At 36.9% G+C, this 21,061-nt stretch overlaps 1 protein-coding gene across 1 annotated transcript in view; it reads right to left on the bottom strand.

Moving 5' to 3' along the window:
• CDH2 (cadherin 2) overlaps positions 1-21,061 on the bottom strand; it is an 80,069-nt gene that overhangs the window by 44,580 nt on the left and 14,428 nt on the right. The window contains exons 2-6 of the mRNA XM_060170612.1: positions 16,612-16,838; positions 14,795-14,941; positions 12,890-13,045; positions 8,760-8,904; positions 5,893-6,065 (exon numbers count right to left, since the gene is read on the bottom strand). Coding sequence (XP_060026595.1) covers positions 5,893-6,065; positions 8,760-8,904; positions 12,890-13,045; positions 14,795-14,941; positions 16,612-16,838 — 848 coding nt within the window. The remainder of the gene's footprint in view (positions 1-5,892; positions 6,066-8,759; positions 8,905-12,889; positions 13,046-14,794; positions 14,942-16,611; positions 16,839-21,061) is intronic.

The raw sequence follows: 21,061 nt of genomic DNA, 5'->3' as shown, positions 1-21,061 counted from the left end.
AAGGGGGCTTTGCTTAAAAACATTTCCTTGCTTTCTGTTCTAGAAAGGACAAAGTCTCAACCCCTCTGCTTGCTGTCAATCCTTCCATGTCTGTGACTCACCTTTCCCACCAAAGCTCTCACCTTCCATTCACTGACCCCATACCTTGAGCTGTTTGTATTTATCTTCAAATGCCTATCGCATCCCTGCGCCACTGCATTTGGCACTTTCCTCTGCCTGAATCAGTGGTTCTTAACTGGAGCGATTTTGCCCTACATCTCCCCCAGAGGATATTTGTCAATAACCTGAGACATTTCTGGTTGTCACAACTGGGTAGTGCTACTGACGTCTAATGGGTAGAGACCACAGACGCTACTAAACACCTACGATGCACAGGACAGGCTCCCACAACAGAGACTTATCCTGTCCAAAATGTCAACAGAGCCGAGGTTGAGAAACCCTGGCCCAGAATACCCTTCCCCCTTTATCTGAGCCTAGCAAACACGAAGCTTAAAGTCGCCTCAGAGATGACTTCTGAAAGTCCTTGAGGAAGAGCTGTTTGCCTACTCAGGACACACCTCTACCACTGTTTCTAGTTTCTGAGGCTGTTATCAGTCCATCTGTCTGTCCTCCCCGGCTACATACACATATACCCACACCCCTCTCCAGGGTCACTGTTTTGCAGACGTTTATGTCCCTGGCATATAGTGTAATGCCTGACACAGCATAAGCAAGGGACAAATGCTTTTGAATCTGTAGCTGGTGGGTGAATGTATGGGAAACCTCGGGCCTTGCATTATATTATAAAAATCACTTCAGGTTTGGGAAAAAACATCTCCTTATTTACATGGCTAGCTATCATTTATTCATTAAAACATATATACTGGGAGCATAAACTAGCTCACTGTTTCCCAAACCGCTAAACTGATTCATATACCATCTTCCCAATTCTGCTATATCCTCATATTTCTACACCATGAGTCACTTACTATTTATCTTGACGTGAACTCCCTTTTAAAAAACAATTTATTGTAAAAGTACTGTAAATGGAAAAGTAGCATCATTTGCCATAAATATAACTCTAAAACTAAACACAATACAAAGCCTGTGCTCTGGCAGTCTCTACTTGATGGAGTAGTATCTAAAAGACTTGTGGTCTCTGGTTTTCCCTAGAGGCTTCCCTACGTGTATCAGTTAAAACCATCATACTTGTGCACCACACTTTTGAAACTAGAGCCCTGAACCAGAGTGCTCTAAGTGAACGAAGAGGTGAGAACAGTCAGTCATCCATTTGGCACACATTTAATGAGTGTCTACTAGGTGCCAGGCAGTGTAGTGTTCACCTGGAGAAAATAATGAACAAAACCAGAGATGGCTTTGCTGCCATTAAGTGAAAGAGACAAATATGAATGGGTCACAGGGCCAAATGTGCAATGCAACCATAGTGAGAGTAGGAAGAAGTGATGGGAGGAAGCTTTCATAGGGTGCCTTCAACCAGTCCTCCAAGCCTGGAGGGAGGAATGAATGCAAGACGCATTTTGGGGGTAGACTGAGAGGAACTTGACAGCTAAATCAATCAGTGGATGGAAGACAGGGCACAGGAAAGGGAGGTATAGACCATGATCTTGGGAAACTGGGGAGGTGGCACACTGATCACATGAAATAGGAAATTCCTCAGGAAGCACAGGTTTAGGGAGATGATAGGTTTGCTTTTGAAAAGATGCATTGAGTTCAAGGATGGACAAGTAAGTAATAATGTCTGAGAACTTGGGAGGGAAGTGCAGGTTCGTGACCCTGTTCAAATTCTTAAATGCAAAGCCCCAGTTCCCTCATCTGTGAAATGGGGCTGACAGTGCTATCTACCTTGTAAGTTTGTGGGCTAAAACATTTTTTTTGAATGGTTACTGTATACCAGGGCATTGTTCTAAGGGCCTTGATAATAAAAAAATAACATTTATTGCAAAGGAGCACTAACTATGAGCCACACTATACATTGTGTCTCATTTAGTCCTCAAAATAAACCTATAAGGCAGGTGGACTGTTTTCATCCCCATTTTACAGAGGAGGAAACCAAGGCTTAGGGAGCCAGGGAAGCTTTGCCCATTGACACCGAGTCATAAGCAGCTGAGAAAAGATTTGAATCCAGGTCTCTCTGAGTCCAGAGTCTGTACCATTAATTGTTGTGCTATATGAGTGCCCTCCAAGCAAGTGGGAATATAGGCACGGCCTGAGTGAATCCTGAGTGGGGGAAGGAGGCGGAAAGCCAGATTCCAAGGAGACCAGGAAAAGGGAGGGGTGAGAGGTGAGTATGGGCTGCCCTTCTTAGGAGTCTGCTGTTGACAAGAAGAAAATCGAGTAACTTGAACTTTTCTTCCAGGTTCCTGTTCAAGGTGAAAAGAGGAGCACATGGACCTCAGTGAATACCGGGAGCTGGCAGGCAGGTATGTTGTCCACGTAACACGGTCTCCGTGTATCTGGAGGAACACACGCCACTGTGTGTGCCATGGGGAGGGGCTGAGGACCCGGCTCTTGGAGAGTGAGCATTAGCCTGCTCTATAGAGAGATGGGACAGAAATCTTCAGGCAGGGGAACAAAAGACAGAGAAGAATAGAATAAGTTCAGATCTGTACAAGGACTGACGTGTGGCTGTATGGGCGGAGGGCATCAGTGGCTCCTTAGCAGGACATAAGGAATTCTAGGAGCTTGGACTAAAGAAGGCTTTGGGACCAGTGTGCTCGAGGGTCTGGAGCGCCACGTTAAAGAGCTCTGACTTCATGCTGTGGGTTGTGGATTATGAAGGAACCAGTGGGGTTTGTAGGAGGGAACCTGCAGAGGAGGGAAGACCAAGACCACAGGAAACAGGAGAACATTTCTTCAGGAGAGAACACAGAATTGAGGGCACGAGTAAACGTATTATTTGGCGTGGAAAACAGGAAGCATAATTCTTTCTTCATCATGAGAAAAATTATGATGAGGAGTCAAAGTGATGGTGATCGTACACTGGATGCTGGGAAAGGATTTACGATGGCAGCAGGGAAAATGAGAGTTGGTATGTATTGGACACTATCCTGAACGCTTCCTGCCTCGTGTTACGTCATCCTTACAACCGTCCCATGGAGTAGATGTAATATTATCACCCCCACTTACAGACGGGGGAGCTGAGGTTTCAGGTTAATACACTGAAGGTCAAATAGCCCATCACAGGCAAAGCCAGAATGATTCAAACCTAGTGAAGCAGAGGGTAACTCATCAGTAGTCCTGACCGAAAAGGGCAGGAGATGGACATGTAAAAGCTGGAGCAAAGAAGAAAATGCCAGGAATGGGTACCACCAAATCAGGCAACAAGAAGTCAGGTGGATAAACAACAAGGTCCTACTGTATAGTACAGGGAACTATATTCAATATCCTGTAATCAACCATAATGGAAAAGAACATGAAAAAGAATATTTTATAAAACTGATAAAAAGGATATATGTAAAACGGAATCACTTTGCAGTAGAGCAGAAATTAACATAACATTGTAAATCAACTATACTTCAATAAAATAAATTTTAAAAAATGTATTTGGAAACCCCCCCAAAAAAAGAAATCAGGTGGAGATTAAAAAATTGAAGACTGGCAAGTATGGTGGGTACAGCTTTAGGCCTGGAAAAACCCCAAGAATTGGAATTTTTTTTAAACGTGGAGATGAAAGGTAAATAAAAAGCTGAATCTCAGTAAGCATTTCAGTGATTAGGAATCACTTAAAGGTGTCATCCATCCTGGGAGGATGACAACGGAAATGACTCAACATAAAGAAAACTGTGAATTCTAATAGAAATAAAAGCACCTCCAGCCTGCACGGAGGCCCGGAGATGTCAGAATAAGGTACCCCCGGCCTCAGGCAGAATTACCAAACCATCCAAGACAGATACGTTTTCCCCATGTTAAATGACTTTTAGGAAAGGAAGGTTTTCTATAATCTTCCCTACTAACTCGTTGTTGTGTTTAATAATTTCACTGTTAAGGAGCAATTTCTCATACTGTATCTAACCCGTGATTCACCAGCTTTGAATTCACGTCCACATTCATTTCATCGGGTCGTGGATAGCTGCTTCCGTTCACCGCAAGACATCCTTACCCAAAGTACAGCCTGACTTCCGACTTTCACCCTCTAAACTAAATACAGTCGCTTTGAGTTTTAAATACAGTTGGTTTGCTTTGGCAAAACTATCTTTCATTCTCTATGCCTCTTGCTTTTCATAAAACAGTGAGGCTAAATGTGAATATTACCGTATGAAAACAAGATGAAGCCCCATTTCTGTATCTCACAATGAGAGTGTGAAATGAAAGAGAAATATTAGCTTTGGGAGATGAGCTATACCAACTTAATATGTGAGCAGCCTGGCACTCAAGAGACAATATTAAAAAATATAACATATTCTCATATAAAATATAGCATTCATGCTGAATTTACTGACATTTAAGAATAGTATTTCATACAGTAATGGAAGAGGTGTAAAGACATACATGTTCCAAATATCACCGAACTAAAGGTACTACTGCAAAAACTAAATTTCAACCATCTCTGGTGCAAAACATTCCTAGAGGAAGAATTGTTGACACGTGGGAATTAATAAGCACAATGTAACAGCCATACATCTAACTCCTAAGTAAGGTCTCAGCTCAGTTGTGAATTAAGTAATCTTGATTGGCTCATATTACTTTATTAAAGTGTTGCTAGCACTAGCTTGCGTATATAATGAATTGCAATAGTAATGTTTTCTTCAATCCAATTCAAGTGGATGCTACTTACTAAGGCAAATAAAGCGTCATAAAAACCAACTCCTAAAATCCTTGTCAATGATATTTAGTATGGTAGGTCTAATGGTTGCTTCCTTTTGACACACATAATATGAGGTCTTATCAATATAAAAGCTGGCTCAGCCAGAAATCTACAAGCACAGATCTCTATGAGTTGGCACCTGGATAATTCACTCACACAGTGATCACCAATGGTCACTAATGACCTTGAGAATCTCTAAGGAAATGGTCAGAACAGAATAGAGAAAGAGTGTAAAAAATTTGTGAGGGCTAGAGTTTTCAGGAAAGGATATAAGCAGGGCTTGAATGGCAGCATGAAGAATTGGAAGGTTCAAGATCAAGAAAAATGGGCAAGACATTCCTGGCAGAAGGAACCACGTGAACAAAACACAGCAGGGTGCCGGAGCATGATGGGCTCAGGTCTGTCAGAGCGAGATGACCCATCTGCAATGACTGAAATACCTATTCCCTCTCAGCCTGTGATACTACATAATAGTTCAATACTGTCAAGATTTTATGCCTTTGCAAGAAAATATTAGGCCAGAAATGTGTTTCTCTGAATTTAGAACTTTAAAGGCTTGTCAGCAGAATGAATGCCATTCTTGGTGTTCAAACCTGTTAAATAAGTTAATCTTATTTAAAGTTAAAGGGAAGGAGATCATCTCTTCTGCACTAAATCAGGAGGCCACAAAAATACTCATCATACATGTTATCTGTAGCCTCTTAGAAATACGAACGTTAAAAATTATCCTAAATTTATGTATACTTTATTTGGGCATGATTTTTCACTTAATTCCTCACCAAAACCTTTGAATAGGAGGGAAAACAGAAAATGCCAAGAACTGTAAAAATGAGATGCCAGAGGGTTATTGGCATAACTTAGTCAATGATCACATTAAATATTACATGGACCAGCAAAGATTTATCCAGTATACTTAGATCATCTGACCAACTTGAAGTTCTGTAGAAAGCAGTACAACAGATATCTTTGGGACCGTGAGCATTGTGAATAATCTTGTGGAGTCGTTATTACCTGGAGACAAACTGTATGTGACCCTGTGCACTTTTAAGATTACAAACAAATTCAAATACAGATGTCAGTTGGCTTACCTCTCTGTCTAGTCCAGCTGCCACTGTGATAATGTCCCCAGTCTCGTTGTTGATTGTAAACATGTTGGGCGAAGGGCTGCTTGGTGCCTGGGACAGGATTCTGTACCTCAGCATCCCATTGAGGGCATTTGGATCGTCAGCATCAATTGCAGTGACCGTCATCACATATGTTCCTAGACACAGCAGACGTGGAAAATGAATGGTCACACTTCATGTCAGCGTCTCCCAAACGGAAGGTATATTTACCTTCTCCATCAATCTTCATTCCACTTTTTCAAAGCAACATGTAATCATTTCGACTTGATTAAAAACACTACTGATAAGAACAGGACTCAATTCAAAAAATACTGAACATGGTTGTGATGCTTGAAAGGAAAATAATTTTTTTTTAAATTTACATCTATAAAGACTCAATGTTTCCATATACTTAGAAGACAAATTCACTGTATGATTCAAAGAAAGAACCCCTTTAGACCTTCACTGATATAAAATGCAAATAATAAGTAACATAGATGCCATCTGAAACTTCTTTTATGGCCACCAATGCCTTCCCTCTGCCGTATTTTTTCCGTTATGCAGTAACATCTAAAATGACATGCTGGGCATGATTCTCCCCAATGCCTAAGTCACTCTCTGAAAGTAAGCCAGCTGCGTAAGGACACACACTCCATTTACTGAGGTCGTGAGGAATCATTCCATGCATGACTGTTTTGGTACATTGAATATAGGGAGTTTTGCATTGTGGTTCATTATTTCCTAGGAGATTAAAAGAACACTGTAACAAACTCAGGGACTTCAATTTACTAGATATTGTGGAAAGGAAGTCTACAAAGCACCAGGATCAAATAAATTCCAACTAGCTAGACAAACTGTGCAACTGAGAAGTAGAGAGAAAAGTAGTTACTATTAAAGATGGTTTGTTCTTTGTGATCTTTATGAGAACTGGATTATAAAACGTTCCATCTCCAGGCTACCATCTTTGTAAGTACCCTATGGTCAGTTCTAGTTTAGAGCCTTTACCATTGCTGTTCCCTCCACAGGGTACATTTTTTTTGCCCCAGAATTAACGAAGGCTTGTTCACATAATTCAAATCTCTTTTCAGAGCTTGTCCCTCTAAACAAGACACGCTATTTGATGATGTGCCAACTTTGATTATTTTTTTCCCCAAAATTTTACTGCACATTTACTTGCTTGTTTGCCTTTTACATTTCTCCTCTACTAGATTTTAAGCTCCAACAGGGCACAACTAACTTGTCACTGCTGTATCCACAGTGTCAGAACACTGCCTGGCACACAGCATGTGCTCTATAAACATTTGTTGAATGAATGAATTGTTGAAACAAAAAAAAATATGTTTTGGAATCTTGAACCAAATACTGCTTACAATATTGCATCTTAGTCTAACTCAAGATTCATGACATTATCAAACCTTGCCTAGAAGGATGTTTTCAAACTTACACTGCAGGAAATCGACTCACGAAATGTCTTTATGTCTCCTGGTCACTGAGAGTCATTTATTTATGGGAGGGATTTATGGCAATTCATGGTCAGATGCGTAATAAATGTATCTGTAATGGTTTATTTTTGACAAGTTTTATGAAACAATACTTTTGATACAATTAGAAATAATAGAGGAAAAAAGAGAAAGAATGATTTTAAAAGACCGAAAACCTTCCCCAGGCAAAAAAGCACAACGTTTATTTATCCTTAGAATATATGTAAAAGCCTTGTGTTTTAGTAAGGATATGTTTAACATTTTTTGATTTTTTTTTTTCCTGTATTTTAAAATACTGACGAATGCGACTCTGAAATGTGACTCAGAGCCACAGATGGTTGAACTTCCGGCACAGGCCCTGTCTTCCCACCCAGCTGCCTGCACACCCCACTCTTCTGAGGATACAGACAAGTGTATTTGGACCAGGAAAAGTGCCAGGTTAAGGCGTAGTTGGCTATATCTATAAATTGGCTTATGCAAATCCAGTATAGATGACGAAGGAAACGCATAGCGTAAGTTGAAATGTCGAGGCTTTCTTACATACAAACTATTAAACTATAATTAATTAAGTCTCTCTAAATACCCAAACATCTCAGGAAAGCTGGCAAAATGTTTCCTTTTACCATCTCTATCCCAACTGATTTTCTTGTCCACAAGTTTTCCAAACTCAAGAGACCTTTCTGGCCTTGGTATTCCACTGTGACTGAAGTTTACGGGGTTTTCAGTACAGAAGTCTAAAATCTTGGTCAAATATCACTTCACAACGGCGAGAGGCTTTCTGGCAGCCGCTCTTTCTAGGCTAGGTCACTTTCCATGACACTAGTTTAAATGCAAGGGCTGCAGAAGACATTAGGGTCACCCTGAAAGGAAGTATCTTGTGTAGCTAGAGAATCTGAGCTGTCACCAAGCCCCCTCTCTGCTTTTGGTTTTGCCCCACTGCCTGGTCCTAGGAACGCCACGTGTTTTAAGACACTCCAGTTGCTTTAGGTGCTGCTACGACTAATAAGATAAAATCTACACTTTACAAACAGAAAGACCCTGGTCTTCCAGTGTTCACTTCCTAGCTGTATGGCCTTTATCAACCATAGCAGAATCAAAGGATTGTATAGATTTTACAGTCTAGAGTCAGATACTGTAGCATATATTTTTTCAAAAGTGGAAAAAGTTATTGTAGGCAGTAGAGGGGTATTTTTCTGTTTTCTCTCTTCAGTCTGTTTTTCCCTAAGTTACCTTCCTTTTTGCCTAAAAGCAGCACGAATGAAAGAAAATGACACAAAAGGCTCACGTGATTTCTCCTTATCCTGCTTATATACGTGTTGGATTACACTGCATTTCCTCAAGCAATCTCCAAATTATGATCTTTGAACTTACCAGGCTTTGATCCCTCAGGAACCGTCCCATTCCAAACCTGGTGTAAGAACTCGGGTCTGTTATCATTCATGTCAATAACATTGATGACAATGTCAATCGGGTTCTCCACTTGGTTTCCATTAATATCCACTGCATGCGCCCTCAACTGCAAGAGTAATTAGAAAACAAAAAATTTAACAGATTTAGGTCTCGAGTGAGAAGATAAAAGACAACATACCCATGCTACCAAAACAGCACAGATGGACTGAAAACCAAAAGCTATTCGTCCCATCAAAAAAAAAAAAAAAAAAAAAGGAATTCCCTGGTGGTCCAGTGGTTAGGGCTCCGAGCTTTCACTGGCGAGGGCACGGGTTTGATCCCTATTTGGGGAACTAAGGTCCCACAAGCAGCGTGGTATGGCCAAAGGGGAAAAAAAAAGCTATTTGTCCCATCAAAATTTAAGTTAGCCAAACTCTATATAATTAGGGGAGATGGAGTAGCAAAAGGTCAGCACTTGCTATCTGCTAGGCACCCTGCTCAGAGCTCTAGGGATTTTACTTCGTTTAATATATATACAAAAGAGTGAGGTAGAAACAAATCCACATTTGAAGGTAAGGAAATTGAGCTTCAGAAAAGCTAAGTAACTTTACTCTGTTTATTGACAGAGCCCCTGTCCAAAGCCAGTTCTGTCCAGCTCCCAAGTCCTTTTGCTAAGTCCGTACAAGAGTCAGGGTAATTAAAAATGTGGTACTGGCCTAGAATAGTCATAGAGAACAAGAGAAAAGGAGAGAATCTAGAAAGAATTAAGTGTGTACAAGGAATTCTGACTCTTTTTTAATTGTAAAAGTCACTCACTCATAAATATTAAAAGTACATAAGGCAGTTGTTACTCTCCCAAGGTTGAGTTCTCAGTATTATAGGTACTTTTCTAGAAATTTTATCTTTTTCTTCCTTTTTAAACAAATATAATCACTCAGCTACTCTTGGCAAAATATCTTCAAAATCTTTTCATCCGGAACATAGAAAACCATTTCAATCTTTTCAAAAGCTATGTACTGTCCACTGAATTGTTTCTTTAAAAGAGAATGCTTCTATGATTTTCCTGTTAAGTATGATGCTGCCTGCTGGTTTCTGTCGGATATGCTTTATCAACCTAAAGAATCATCAACATATCCTTTTTTTATTTAGAGGTTAACACATGAAACAATGTAAATTTTATTACACTGGCCTTTTCAACACCTACAGAAAGAATTCCTTTTTCCCTTGACTTATTTAATACATTGATGGTATTAAATAATAATAATACTCTTATTACATTAAGAGATTCTTAATAATGAACTATCCTGGCCATTCTATAATTAATTCTATTTTGTTATGGATATTGCTTATTTATGTGCAAGTACTGAGAATCTGGAGATCAAGAATTCACCCCGAAATTGACCTGAAAATATTTATTTCCTGAGTTTTAACCACAGAAGTTCAGATAGTGAGAATTCGTACAGAAGAGATATTTAGAATTTTTGATATTGATATTATTTGTATTCATAAATTAGAAACTAGTCTAATTAAGGACTGGTCTATTGTGTGCTGCCTTTATTAAGTTTTTTTATAAATGTGATGTTTTTGTGAAAGGCTTGCAAGGTTTACTTCTTTCTTATGTTTTAGAACAATATAAAAAGCATTAGAATTACATGTTCCTTAAGGATTTTAGAAGAATTGGTTGATAGAACAATCAAGGCCTTTGGGAGGAGGGAGTTGAGTGATACTTCGGATTTAAAACATTTTTAGTTTTTTATATGCTTATTTGCCTGTTTATATCTAGGGGAGTCTTGCTCTACCACATATCAATATTTTAATAATTTTCAAAACTTCAATAATCTTAAAAGTTTGTACAAGTGCAAAAAATTCAACAAATATATTAATGAGAAAAATAAGAGTCTAAAAACAAACACATGCATAGGTGGAGTAAAAAGTATGGAATGACATGCTAAATCAATGGGAATACTAATTCAATGTATGATGTTGGGATAATTGCGCTGGCCGTAAAGGAAAAGCAAAGTGGATCTATATCCCTTTCTTCTTTTACTAAACTAAACTCCACAGAGGTTGAACATTTAGAGGCAAAAATAAATAAATAAATAAAACAGATAAAATGGAGGAGATTAGCATCTTGGAGAGGGAAAAACCTTTATAAACATCTCTGGAAAGCCAGAATGCCTGATAAAATTAAAACAACAAACATCACCATGTAAAAACTATAAGTTATAATAAGGTAAAAACTATAAACAAAGTTTAAAAATGAACAACAAAAGGGGAAATATATGACAAATCATGTATTAACAACGCTAGTAGATAAAAGGTTCTTAAGAGTACAGAAAAAGATAAACAACCCCCTGCCCAAATTCAACATAAGACAGGAGTAAGGATATCATGATATTCAACATATGCAACTTAAAACGTCAAGATAATTCTTTTACCAATAGTACTGGCAATAAATAAATAATGCCTGGAATTGATAATGGAGTGGAAAGTATCTACTATATAGTGGGAAGGTAGTGCAACACAATACAACTATTCTAGAGAACAATTTCACTATATTTATCAAAATAATTCCAATTTTAGGAAATTTTTCCAAGGATATAATGCGAAAATGTACAGAGAGATGTTCATTGTCACATTATTTACACAGTAGTTGTAAAATACAACTGAAAGAACTAAATTACCCAAATATCTACCAGTAGGTAATTACTTAAAATTACTTTAGAGCAATCAAAAATGATGATATAAATAAACAGTGATTTACTGACATGGAAAGATGCTAAATCTTATGATTGCTAAGTGACAAAAGCTGGTTTCAGAGAATGATCCCAATTTCAAAACAATACATTTATGAATCTATGCACAGAGAAATATCTTACAGAATATCACCAAAGTTAGGGAAAAAAAAAAAAAAAAAAGAAAATGGTTAGTTTTATGTACTGGGATTTCAAATTCTTTTCACTTTCTTATTAATACTGTATTATTTGAAAAATTTCATTTCTGTATTATTTGAAGTTTTTACAATGTGCCAATATTCTTTTCTAAGAGAAAATGATACTTTCATTAAAAGTTTTAGTAATTCCTATAGAAACTGGAGAAGTAATAAAGATCAACTTAGGTTTCTATATTAAATGCATGAAAAAATTGTTGAAATCTTGTTCCAGAAAAATGTGCAAGCATGGCTAGAAAAAAATGAAAGAAAAATGCTTTCTGGAATTAAGACTTTAATATTAGGTAATTCTTGAGTTTTAAAATACTCATTACAATATTATTTTTAAATCAGTTTCAAACAAATACGTATATTAAAAAATATGAACATATAACTATATACAAAAGCTGTTATAACTTAATAGGAAAATGAATAAAATAGAAAAATAACACAAAAATGAGCATAAGAAATATAACTAGATAATATACCTAAGAAAAGATTGTTCAGACTGGCAGATTGATGAAACCAAGTATTGGCAGGGTTATGTGGAAAAGGGAAATCTTAATTCCCAATAGGCAGACCAAAACGGCACATCTTTCTGGAGTTAATATGACCAACAAATAACAAAACAAAAATGTGCTATCCATTTACTACGACTCTAATGGTAATAATAATACCAGCAGGAACAGATAAAATGACAAACATAAATGTATATTAATAAGAAACTGCTATTAAAATGATAGTTTATGTATTCAACGAATACTATACAGCCATTAAAAATGTTGTGGTCTTTATATAATTTATATGAAACAGTATTGACCCCTTTCATGTAAATTTGTTCTTATAAATTCTTAGCCACGTATCTGAAGGCAAGTATCAGCATGTAAACAGTAATATGATTTTAAGCAGTTTTAGTTTTTTCTTTGGCATTGTTTGTTTTTTACCACGAGCATTCATCAATTTTATGAAAACTGTAAGTTATAGTAAGGTAAAAACTATAAACAAATAAATAAAATAAACAATAAGTAAACTTATTAAAACTAAACTGAAAAGGCTACAAGTACATTTCTGGTGTTAGAATCAGGATCAGAGCTTTAAGACTGACGTGAGAGGCAAATGTTAAACCCTGCACATATTTGGAAGAGTATTAATACAGAGAATTATCAGCTGGCTGAAATCTTACATGAAACCGGGCTATGAGCTCGCGATCCAGAGGCTTGGTCACTGACAGCTGACCTGAGATGGGGTTGATAATGAAGATACCAGTTGGAGGCTGGTCGGCTCCCGGCCCAGTTACGCTGTACCGCAGAGAGAGGTTTTTATCTCTATCGGACCTGATCTGAGGGTCAAGAAGACAATCACATTAAACAAGGGACTAAATAAGCTCATTATCAGAGACAGGGCATGCCACACCTCACGGTCTCTTCCAGTTACAAACGTATACCATCTCTTCCCAGAAAACCCTTGAAACTCTGCCTGTCCTGTCCCTTTTCCTTGCTGCTGGGTGATGGGCTTCAAAACGAGATGTCACCTATCACCAGAAGGACTGGGGGCAATGTTAACATCTAAAAGAACACACACTAGGAGTAGTGCAAAAGTCAAAATTAAGGAGCATCAGTTTTTAAACAGAATCAAAGTCTCTCCTGGGAATCTGGAGGTTAGAATATTTAACCCTGTAACAGGTGTCCAATTTAATGAAGATAGAAATTGTTTACTTTTTGCACAAGTTAGGATAAGAAATAATTGTCTCACCATAGTGTGAAAGAGCCTCACACGGGAACTCTAAGATTATGGTTGAGCCCGGAAGTGAGATTCCTGTACTTGCATCGTGCTGATGTTTTTCACTGCAACCAAAGCTTCCCATGTTATTTTAAGGTGGCACCTAATACCCCAAAGTCTTTATTAATAACAAAGCAAGCAAGAAATGATTTTATAATATATCTCTATTACTCTTAAAAATTACACCCATTATAGGCTCACTGCCTTCTCCTCCAAATACAACAATTCCTGGAAAAATAAGTTTATTTTTATGAGTGGTCATAGGAACAGGTTATAAAAAGGGAGGAAGGAGAACAGTACAGAGAAAGGGCCAGCTGAGCAATACTGTTTGGAGGTGATGATACAAGATATTTGTGTATTAGGTAGATATCTTTAATCCAGTAACAGAATCCAGTTTTTGTTTTGTTTTGTTTTTTTTAGCTAAGGCAAAATTCTTTTCTTTTCTCATTCTCCATTAAAGTAGAAACACAGAAAACACCTCGATTGGGGGGCTACATCTTTCATGGTTAAACTGAATTATAATGCTCATTACCACAGACTATACAACACAAATAAATGACTTATTAAAAAATACAGCTTTCTGTATGTATCTGTTGGAATGTTAAATTAATCCTATACAGAAACATTTACTTTCTACTAGATGGGAATACAATGACTTTGTCTTATTTTCTTTTTGTAATAAATAAAAGGTTGCTCATTTTACTAAACGTGTAGAGATATCTGTCATTTTGTTCTCTGGGTCTGATGGTATGCATTTAGAGTAAATGGAGAAAAATCTCACTCTTCAGCTCTGAAAGCCTATGTTTTTGCACAGCCCCAGGGAGTCTGTTAATGGTATCAGAGGTCATTTTTTATTTCTTTAGAAAACTCTCAAACGCACTTGGTACTGGCATTTTTAGCAATGATTGCCCCTTTATTTTTTCTTTGGCCCAAAAGCTATTTGTAGAGGGCAAAGATCATCATGGGGAGTGCAGATTTCAGACAGCGAAGCTAAGGTGTGTGGGAAAGGGTACGGTGTGGGTGTGAAGCATGTTGGAGCTAAGGCGTATGTATTCAGACACTGAACAAACTTTATCATCCATGAAATATAGGACTGACCCACAGAGTGCTCTATCTATAAATAATCTGAGGTAATGAAAAAATGGAGAAGAGACTGTTTATAACACTACAGACATTTCATCACTACAAAACAAAATTATGTTTTAGTACATACATGTTGTAAACTCTACCTTGTGAAAAAAGAGACAAAAGCACTTCTCACATACACTTGACACATGCCATGGAGATCAGTGAAATTGTGCCACCCTACCCTGACAAGTTCTTGAGGAAAAGGCCCTCTGGAGTTTTCTGGCAGGTTGATTGGAGGGATAACCCAGTCTCTCTTCTGCCTTTGTAGGTAGCCATTGTGCTTAGTCAATTGTCTTGGGAATACTATTTCTTCAATTTCTCGTGATTCCTTTGCATTAAAATACAAGAAGACATTCCTGAGTACTAGGAAAACATTTTCTGAAAGTACATCAATATCAATGGAAACCTGTAAGCGTAGGAATCACAGTTTATTATGAACAAGAAAACAGGTCTGGAGGCCCTCTCCTCGTCCCCCTATTAAAATAATAGAAAACACCGTAAAATTGTGGGTGACAGTGTTCACTGAAAAATTGAATTCCAAAAAATTTATTATGTGGCACAGCTGTGTAAACTATTTTCCGTTTCTATAAGGCATCTTAGATAGTAGTTAATATTAAGCAAAATTTAATAGTACCCTTTTATACACTTCTCATTAGTTTAAACCATAGTTCAGGTAATGTGCTACTGTGTATGTTAAATTTAGATCTTGATGTGCTAAAATATAATTTGGATTTCAAAAGAAGTTTAATACATACTGCTAAGGAACGTCTCAAATATTTATGACCCTATTAAATCCCACAGAATTAATGCTGTACTTATTCTAAACCTATGTCAGTTGTGATGGATGCTGGAGATGACCCACTTTGCACATGGGGTATTAATCTCTGCTGGGTGTCAACATTTTCTTCTGTTTCTCCCTATGTCTGTAGACATTTTAGCCATTAGCCCTTGCTGCTTCAATGCAAAGATCCAAGCTAGTTTGCTGGAACACAGCGAATCATCAACAACAACCAAAGCATCTTTTCACTCAGTTACCAGTTCCTTACTTTATAGTACCCAAATGACATGATTTCCCCTAACAGTTAATAGATTAACAAATTACATGTCACATAATGAAAGTCCAACATTGGTATGAGAGAAAAAATATCTTTTTCTCTAACATTTATTCATATTCGATTATGGCTGTGTATATCACATTTGCAATTAAACACCAGAAAAGAATGTGTGTATTCTTATCTCTCACAGTACAATAAATATACAAAATGTAAAAGTCATAAAATCATGGACTTGAGATTATATTAATCAACTCAAAGGACTAGAATATTCAGAACTAATAATGTTATCATAACTTTACTGAAGAAGTTAACGTTTCTATTTAAAATTCTTAAAATAGTGCCTTACACAAAATAAGTGCTCAATAAATATTGAACTGAATTGAACTTTACTCTGTTAGAAATGTATCTTATTTATTTTATCTTGGCTTATAGCAGCTTCCACCAGAGGGAGTATATTATTCCTAAAAGTCATGTCAGTAGCATAAATAATTCATACTCCCCAATTTAATTATTAAGAGACAAGACAAAAACCCAGTACTCCTTGACAGAAATTCTTTCCTTCTACTACTATAAATCTGTATTTCCCATCTAATAAATTTGGCTGGTGACATCTTACAAACAATTGTTTATTTTGTGGTTAAATTTAACACCTTATAAAGTTTCTAAGAAATTTAAAACAAACAACTACTTCTAATTTAAATTAAGTTATAAATCTCAAAGTATAAACAAACCTTTCAAATACAGTTTAGGATTGCTGATAATATATTTTGTCTAAGCATCTTATAAGGTTAAAAACAGCAAAATACCATTGTAGCAAATGAAGCTGATACAAAGTCAAATATTGGCCACCCATTAATGTGATGCAAAGTATGTATTTAGTTCAAACTGCACATTTCTGATCTGCAAACATAACTCCATCCAAAGCCATACTTGGATACTCTACCTTCACTGAATCCTCAGATAAGGTTGGTTTGAGGCTCAATTTTACTGCCACTTGCCACTTTTCCTGAGTCTCTTTGTCTTGAGCATATATCAGGAACTTTGAGTGCTCAGAGGAGAGGGGAAAGCTTCTCACGGCATACACCATGCCATCTGCATCCACCTTAAAATCTGCTGGTTCGCTGCTTTCATACTGTACTTTTCTTTTCCCGTTGCAGTTGCTAAACTTCACTGCAAAAGATAATAAATACATAAGACTAATTATACCACAAAGGCAAAAACAACTATTCATCTAAAGCTATATCCTGATTAGGTTAAAAATAAAATGTAGCATCATGAAACACAAAAATTTTATTTTATTTTATTTTTTGCGGTACGCGGGCCTCTCACTGTTGTGGCCTCTCCCGTTGCGGAGCACAGGCTCCGGACGCGCAGGCTCAGCGGCCATGGCTCACAGGCCCAGCCGCTCCACGGCATGTGGGATCTTCCCGGACCAGGTCATGAACCCGCGTCCCCTGCATCAGCAGGCGGACTCTCAACCACTGCGCCACCAGGGAAGCCCCCCAAATTTTATTTTTACATTATTAAATTTTCATTAAAAATTATTTTAAAAGTTACACCACTCCATTTACAGTTATTCCAAATATTAGCTATATTCCCCATGTTGTACAGGACATCCCTATAGTCTATGTTACACTCAATCATTTGTAACTCCCACCCTCACCCCTGTATTGCCCCTCCCTGCTTCCCCCCACTGGTAACCACTAGTTTGTTCTCTATATTTGTGAGTCTGCTTCTTTTTTGTTTCATTCACTAGTTTGTGGTATTTTTTACATCCCACATATAAGTGATATCATACAGTATTTGTCTTTCTCTGTCTGACTTATTTCACTTAGCGTAGTCCCCTCCAAGTCCATCCATGTTGCTGCAAGTGGTAAAACTTCATTCTTTTTTTATGGCTGAGTAGTATTCCATTGTGTTTGTGTGTGTGTGTGTGTGTGTGTGTGTGTGTGTGTGTGTACCACATCTTTAGCCATTCATATGATGATGAACACTTAGGGTGTTGGGTTGTGAAAGAAAATGAATTTACATTTGTTGAATGCTAGGCACTGAACAAGACACTTAAGGTTATTTACTTTAACCTTAAGAATAACTACCCAAAGTAGGAATCATTTTATCTGTTCTACAGATGCGGAAGAAAATTCAGAAAGGCACCAATGCTCCAAGCTTTTGACTCTTAGTGGTTGTTTGCCTTACAGGAGCAGAAAGGGATCTTCACGTCTTAAACCTTTAATAGACAATGAAAGTGAAGTAAAAGAGGCTTGATAGATGCTTGGGAAGAGAGTAATGCCACATTTAGATCTCTGAAAGTACCAAAGTAACTAGCATATTAAAAAGGAGTTCTTCATTTGGAGCATAGCTTGAATGTCCCACAGAGGGGAGGAGCTGAGCCCCTCACGGGCTAATGAGAGTGTGTGGCAAATGAGAAAAATTCACACTCACTGTTACTGCCACTGACTTCGGCTAATTTGGTACTCAGCTTACCTATTTGGATTCAGGTGTCAGAAAGATGCAGGCTAGGAAAGATAGAGGCCTTTGAAAAAATGTATTAGCAAAGAAGGAAAAAATGTGCCTTTTCCTACAAAGGGTCACTGCACAGCCTATGAATGAGAAGTGGGTGATCCCAGAGAGTTTGACATCGGAGAAAACACGTGGGAGGAAATTGCATAATGGTTAGTTACTTAAAATTGTTTCGCTTTTCTAATACCCCTGCCCCCATTGGTTTAATATTTCTGTTATTAAATTGTTCTGGGTTTTTAAAACAACTGGTAATTTTCATTTGCTTTAATATTAAAATAAGCAGCATTTGGGACATTACTCAGTTTTAAAGAAAGGTCTTGTATTACATAATTCCCTTTGTACATTCAACCAGTGGAATCAATACCTCAACTCAAGGTCCATTGCCAAATGAAAAAGTTCTCCTTAGTGAAGTATCAATCCTGATTTCACCCTGTGGTTGTGATTTAAGGCACAAAATATGCCTGGTTCACATGCTTAATCAATAATTACCAGGTTTTACTGTTTTCAAGTCATGCAAATTAAAAAGCTTATTAATTTCAATGAGTGTTATGGACTGAATTCCGTTCCCCAAAATTCACGGGCTGAAGCCCTAATTCCCAGTACCTTAGAATATAAGTATATTTGGAGATACGGTCTTTAAAGAGGTAATTAAGGTAAATGAGCTCACATGGCTGGGCCCTCATCCAATATGACTGGTGTCTTATAAGAAGAGGAAATTTGGACACAGACGTAGAGGAAAGACCATTGTGCGGACAGAGGAAAAGATGGCCATCTGCAAGCCAAAGAGAAAGGTCTCAAGAAAACCCAAACCGGCTGGCCCCTTGATCTCAGACTTCCAGCCTCCAGAACTGTGAGAAAATAAATTTCTGTCATTTAAACCACCCACTCTGTAGTCTAATAAATGGATAATACACGAATTCCATTTGTTAACCATTGGTCAGCGTTTATTGTGTGTTGTTTTGTTCATTTATGACTTAGATGCACCATGAATATTTTCTCAAAATTGACCAGATTCACTTCTGCCCTAGCACCAAGCGCTGAAACTTACTTAGGAGAAAGTTTTTACAGAAACATAGAAATTAATAGAAAAAGTGGAAAACCGCTATGTTATAGAATCTCAGTTACAGCACTAATACATATTTATAATTTATATAATATATTTATTTACCAGTTATGGACTTTCAAAACGGTTTTCAGGAGGACTATGGCAAAATATGTTTACCAGAAAACCTGGTTAAAAATAAAAAGGAGAGTGGACAGAAGCCACTTGAAAGGGAGAACGAGATATTCAAGGGACATGGTAAAATTAAGATTAGATTTAAATTTTCACTTGGAGATGAGGAAGGCAAACATCATAGTTATATGACTTGTGAGGAGAAATACATAGTTCACTGGAACCACGCTGTTTCTGTTATTAACATATTTTCCTAATGGATAGCAGGTAAAGAATTCTGAGTAATATAATACGATTTTCAACCTTTATTTTCCAAAATATGAAGCAGTTTGATCATTTTTTAATGTATAGGTTTTTAAGAAAAGGTGATGATACATTTACTTTAAATTAAAATGCATCCTTAGCAGTGAAACTATTCTGTATGATACTGTGATGGCAGATACGTGACAGGATGCGTTTGTCAAAACTCATGGACTGAGCAACACAAAGGGTGAATCCTAAAGTAAAATTAAGGACTTTACAGTAATGTATCATTATTGGTTGTAACAAATGTGCCACATTAATGCGAGACGTTAATAATAGGGAAAACTATGGGGTGGGGTGGATATGGAACTTTTCACTTGGTGCTCGAGTTTTCTGTAAACTTAGAATTGTTCTAAAAAATAGAGTCGATTCATAATTAAAAAAATACTTCCTTTAGGGGAACTAGCTATATTATTAGATATTTAAAAGGAGTAGATAGTTGTCAATATCCTGTCTCTCCCAAACATGAGTTCCAGTGAATTGCCCCAACGTGGTTAGTAGCTGGAGCTGGATAATATAACTGAATCAATAACTTTACATAAACACCCTATGTATGGAGATACTGAATGTAGTTTCATGAAAGTCATAATATTTTACCAGACATGTAATAAAGCTGAAATTCTGTTATTTGAAAAACAATCGAACTCAACTTGAAATATTTTTTTTCTGACAATCTTCTTTACATTAAGACGTTAATTTTGCTTAAGGGCTCAAATAACTTAGAGTAGAAGCTGTAGAATTTCAAAACATAGGAGAAAAGGAAATAAATTGCCTTAGACAACTGAAAAAGCAAACTTGATCCACTGGATCATTCAAATTTAAAACAACTCTACACACAATTAAATGTTTGTGCCTAAAAACATCATCATATTAAACAAGAAATTTATTATTAGTTATTGCATAGTTTACATATAATATATAGTTACTGTGTTCTAGCCTACATAAAACTTTGTTAACATGATTAATATGAAATTAAACACCAGTGAAATAATTATTTTAAAGTACTTTTGACTCTTAAAGCCATACCTCAAATTAATGTTGACCATAAAACCATAATATCCTTATAAAATATTAATGGCAAACCACGGATCTTATATATTAAATGTATTAGCAGTTAATAGCACTACATAAACCACAGAAATGAAAATGTGCAAATACACACATACAGTTTATAATTTTTGCCTGAGTGAAACATCACCCATATTTAGAAACAATTACAAGAGAACACTGTAAAATAGTTTTGTGCCTAAATATATCTTTGGCTTTTTTATTGTATTTTTTTCCCACATTAATTGCTATTTCTGAAGGCATATTGGGAAAACAGAAATAGTTTCACAGTGTTAACAGACATTCTCCTTCTATGGGGACAGGGCAATATTTATTAAGGAGTTAGCTA

This window comes from Lagenorhynchus albirostris, chromosome 14 (genome assembly GCF_949774975.1).
Source record: "Lagenorhynchus albirostris chromosome 14, mLagAlb1.1, whole genome shotgun sequence".
NCBI classification, from domain to species: Eukaryota; Metazoa; Chordata; class Mammalia; order Artiodactyla; family Delphinidae; genus Lagenorhynchus; species Lagenorhynchus albirostris.
This window is presented reverse-complemented; position numbering and strand designations above follow the sequence as displayed.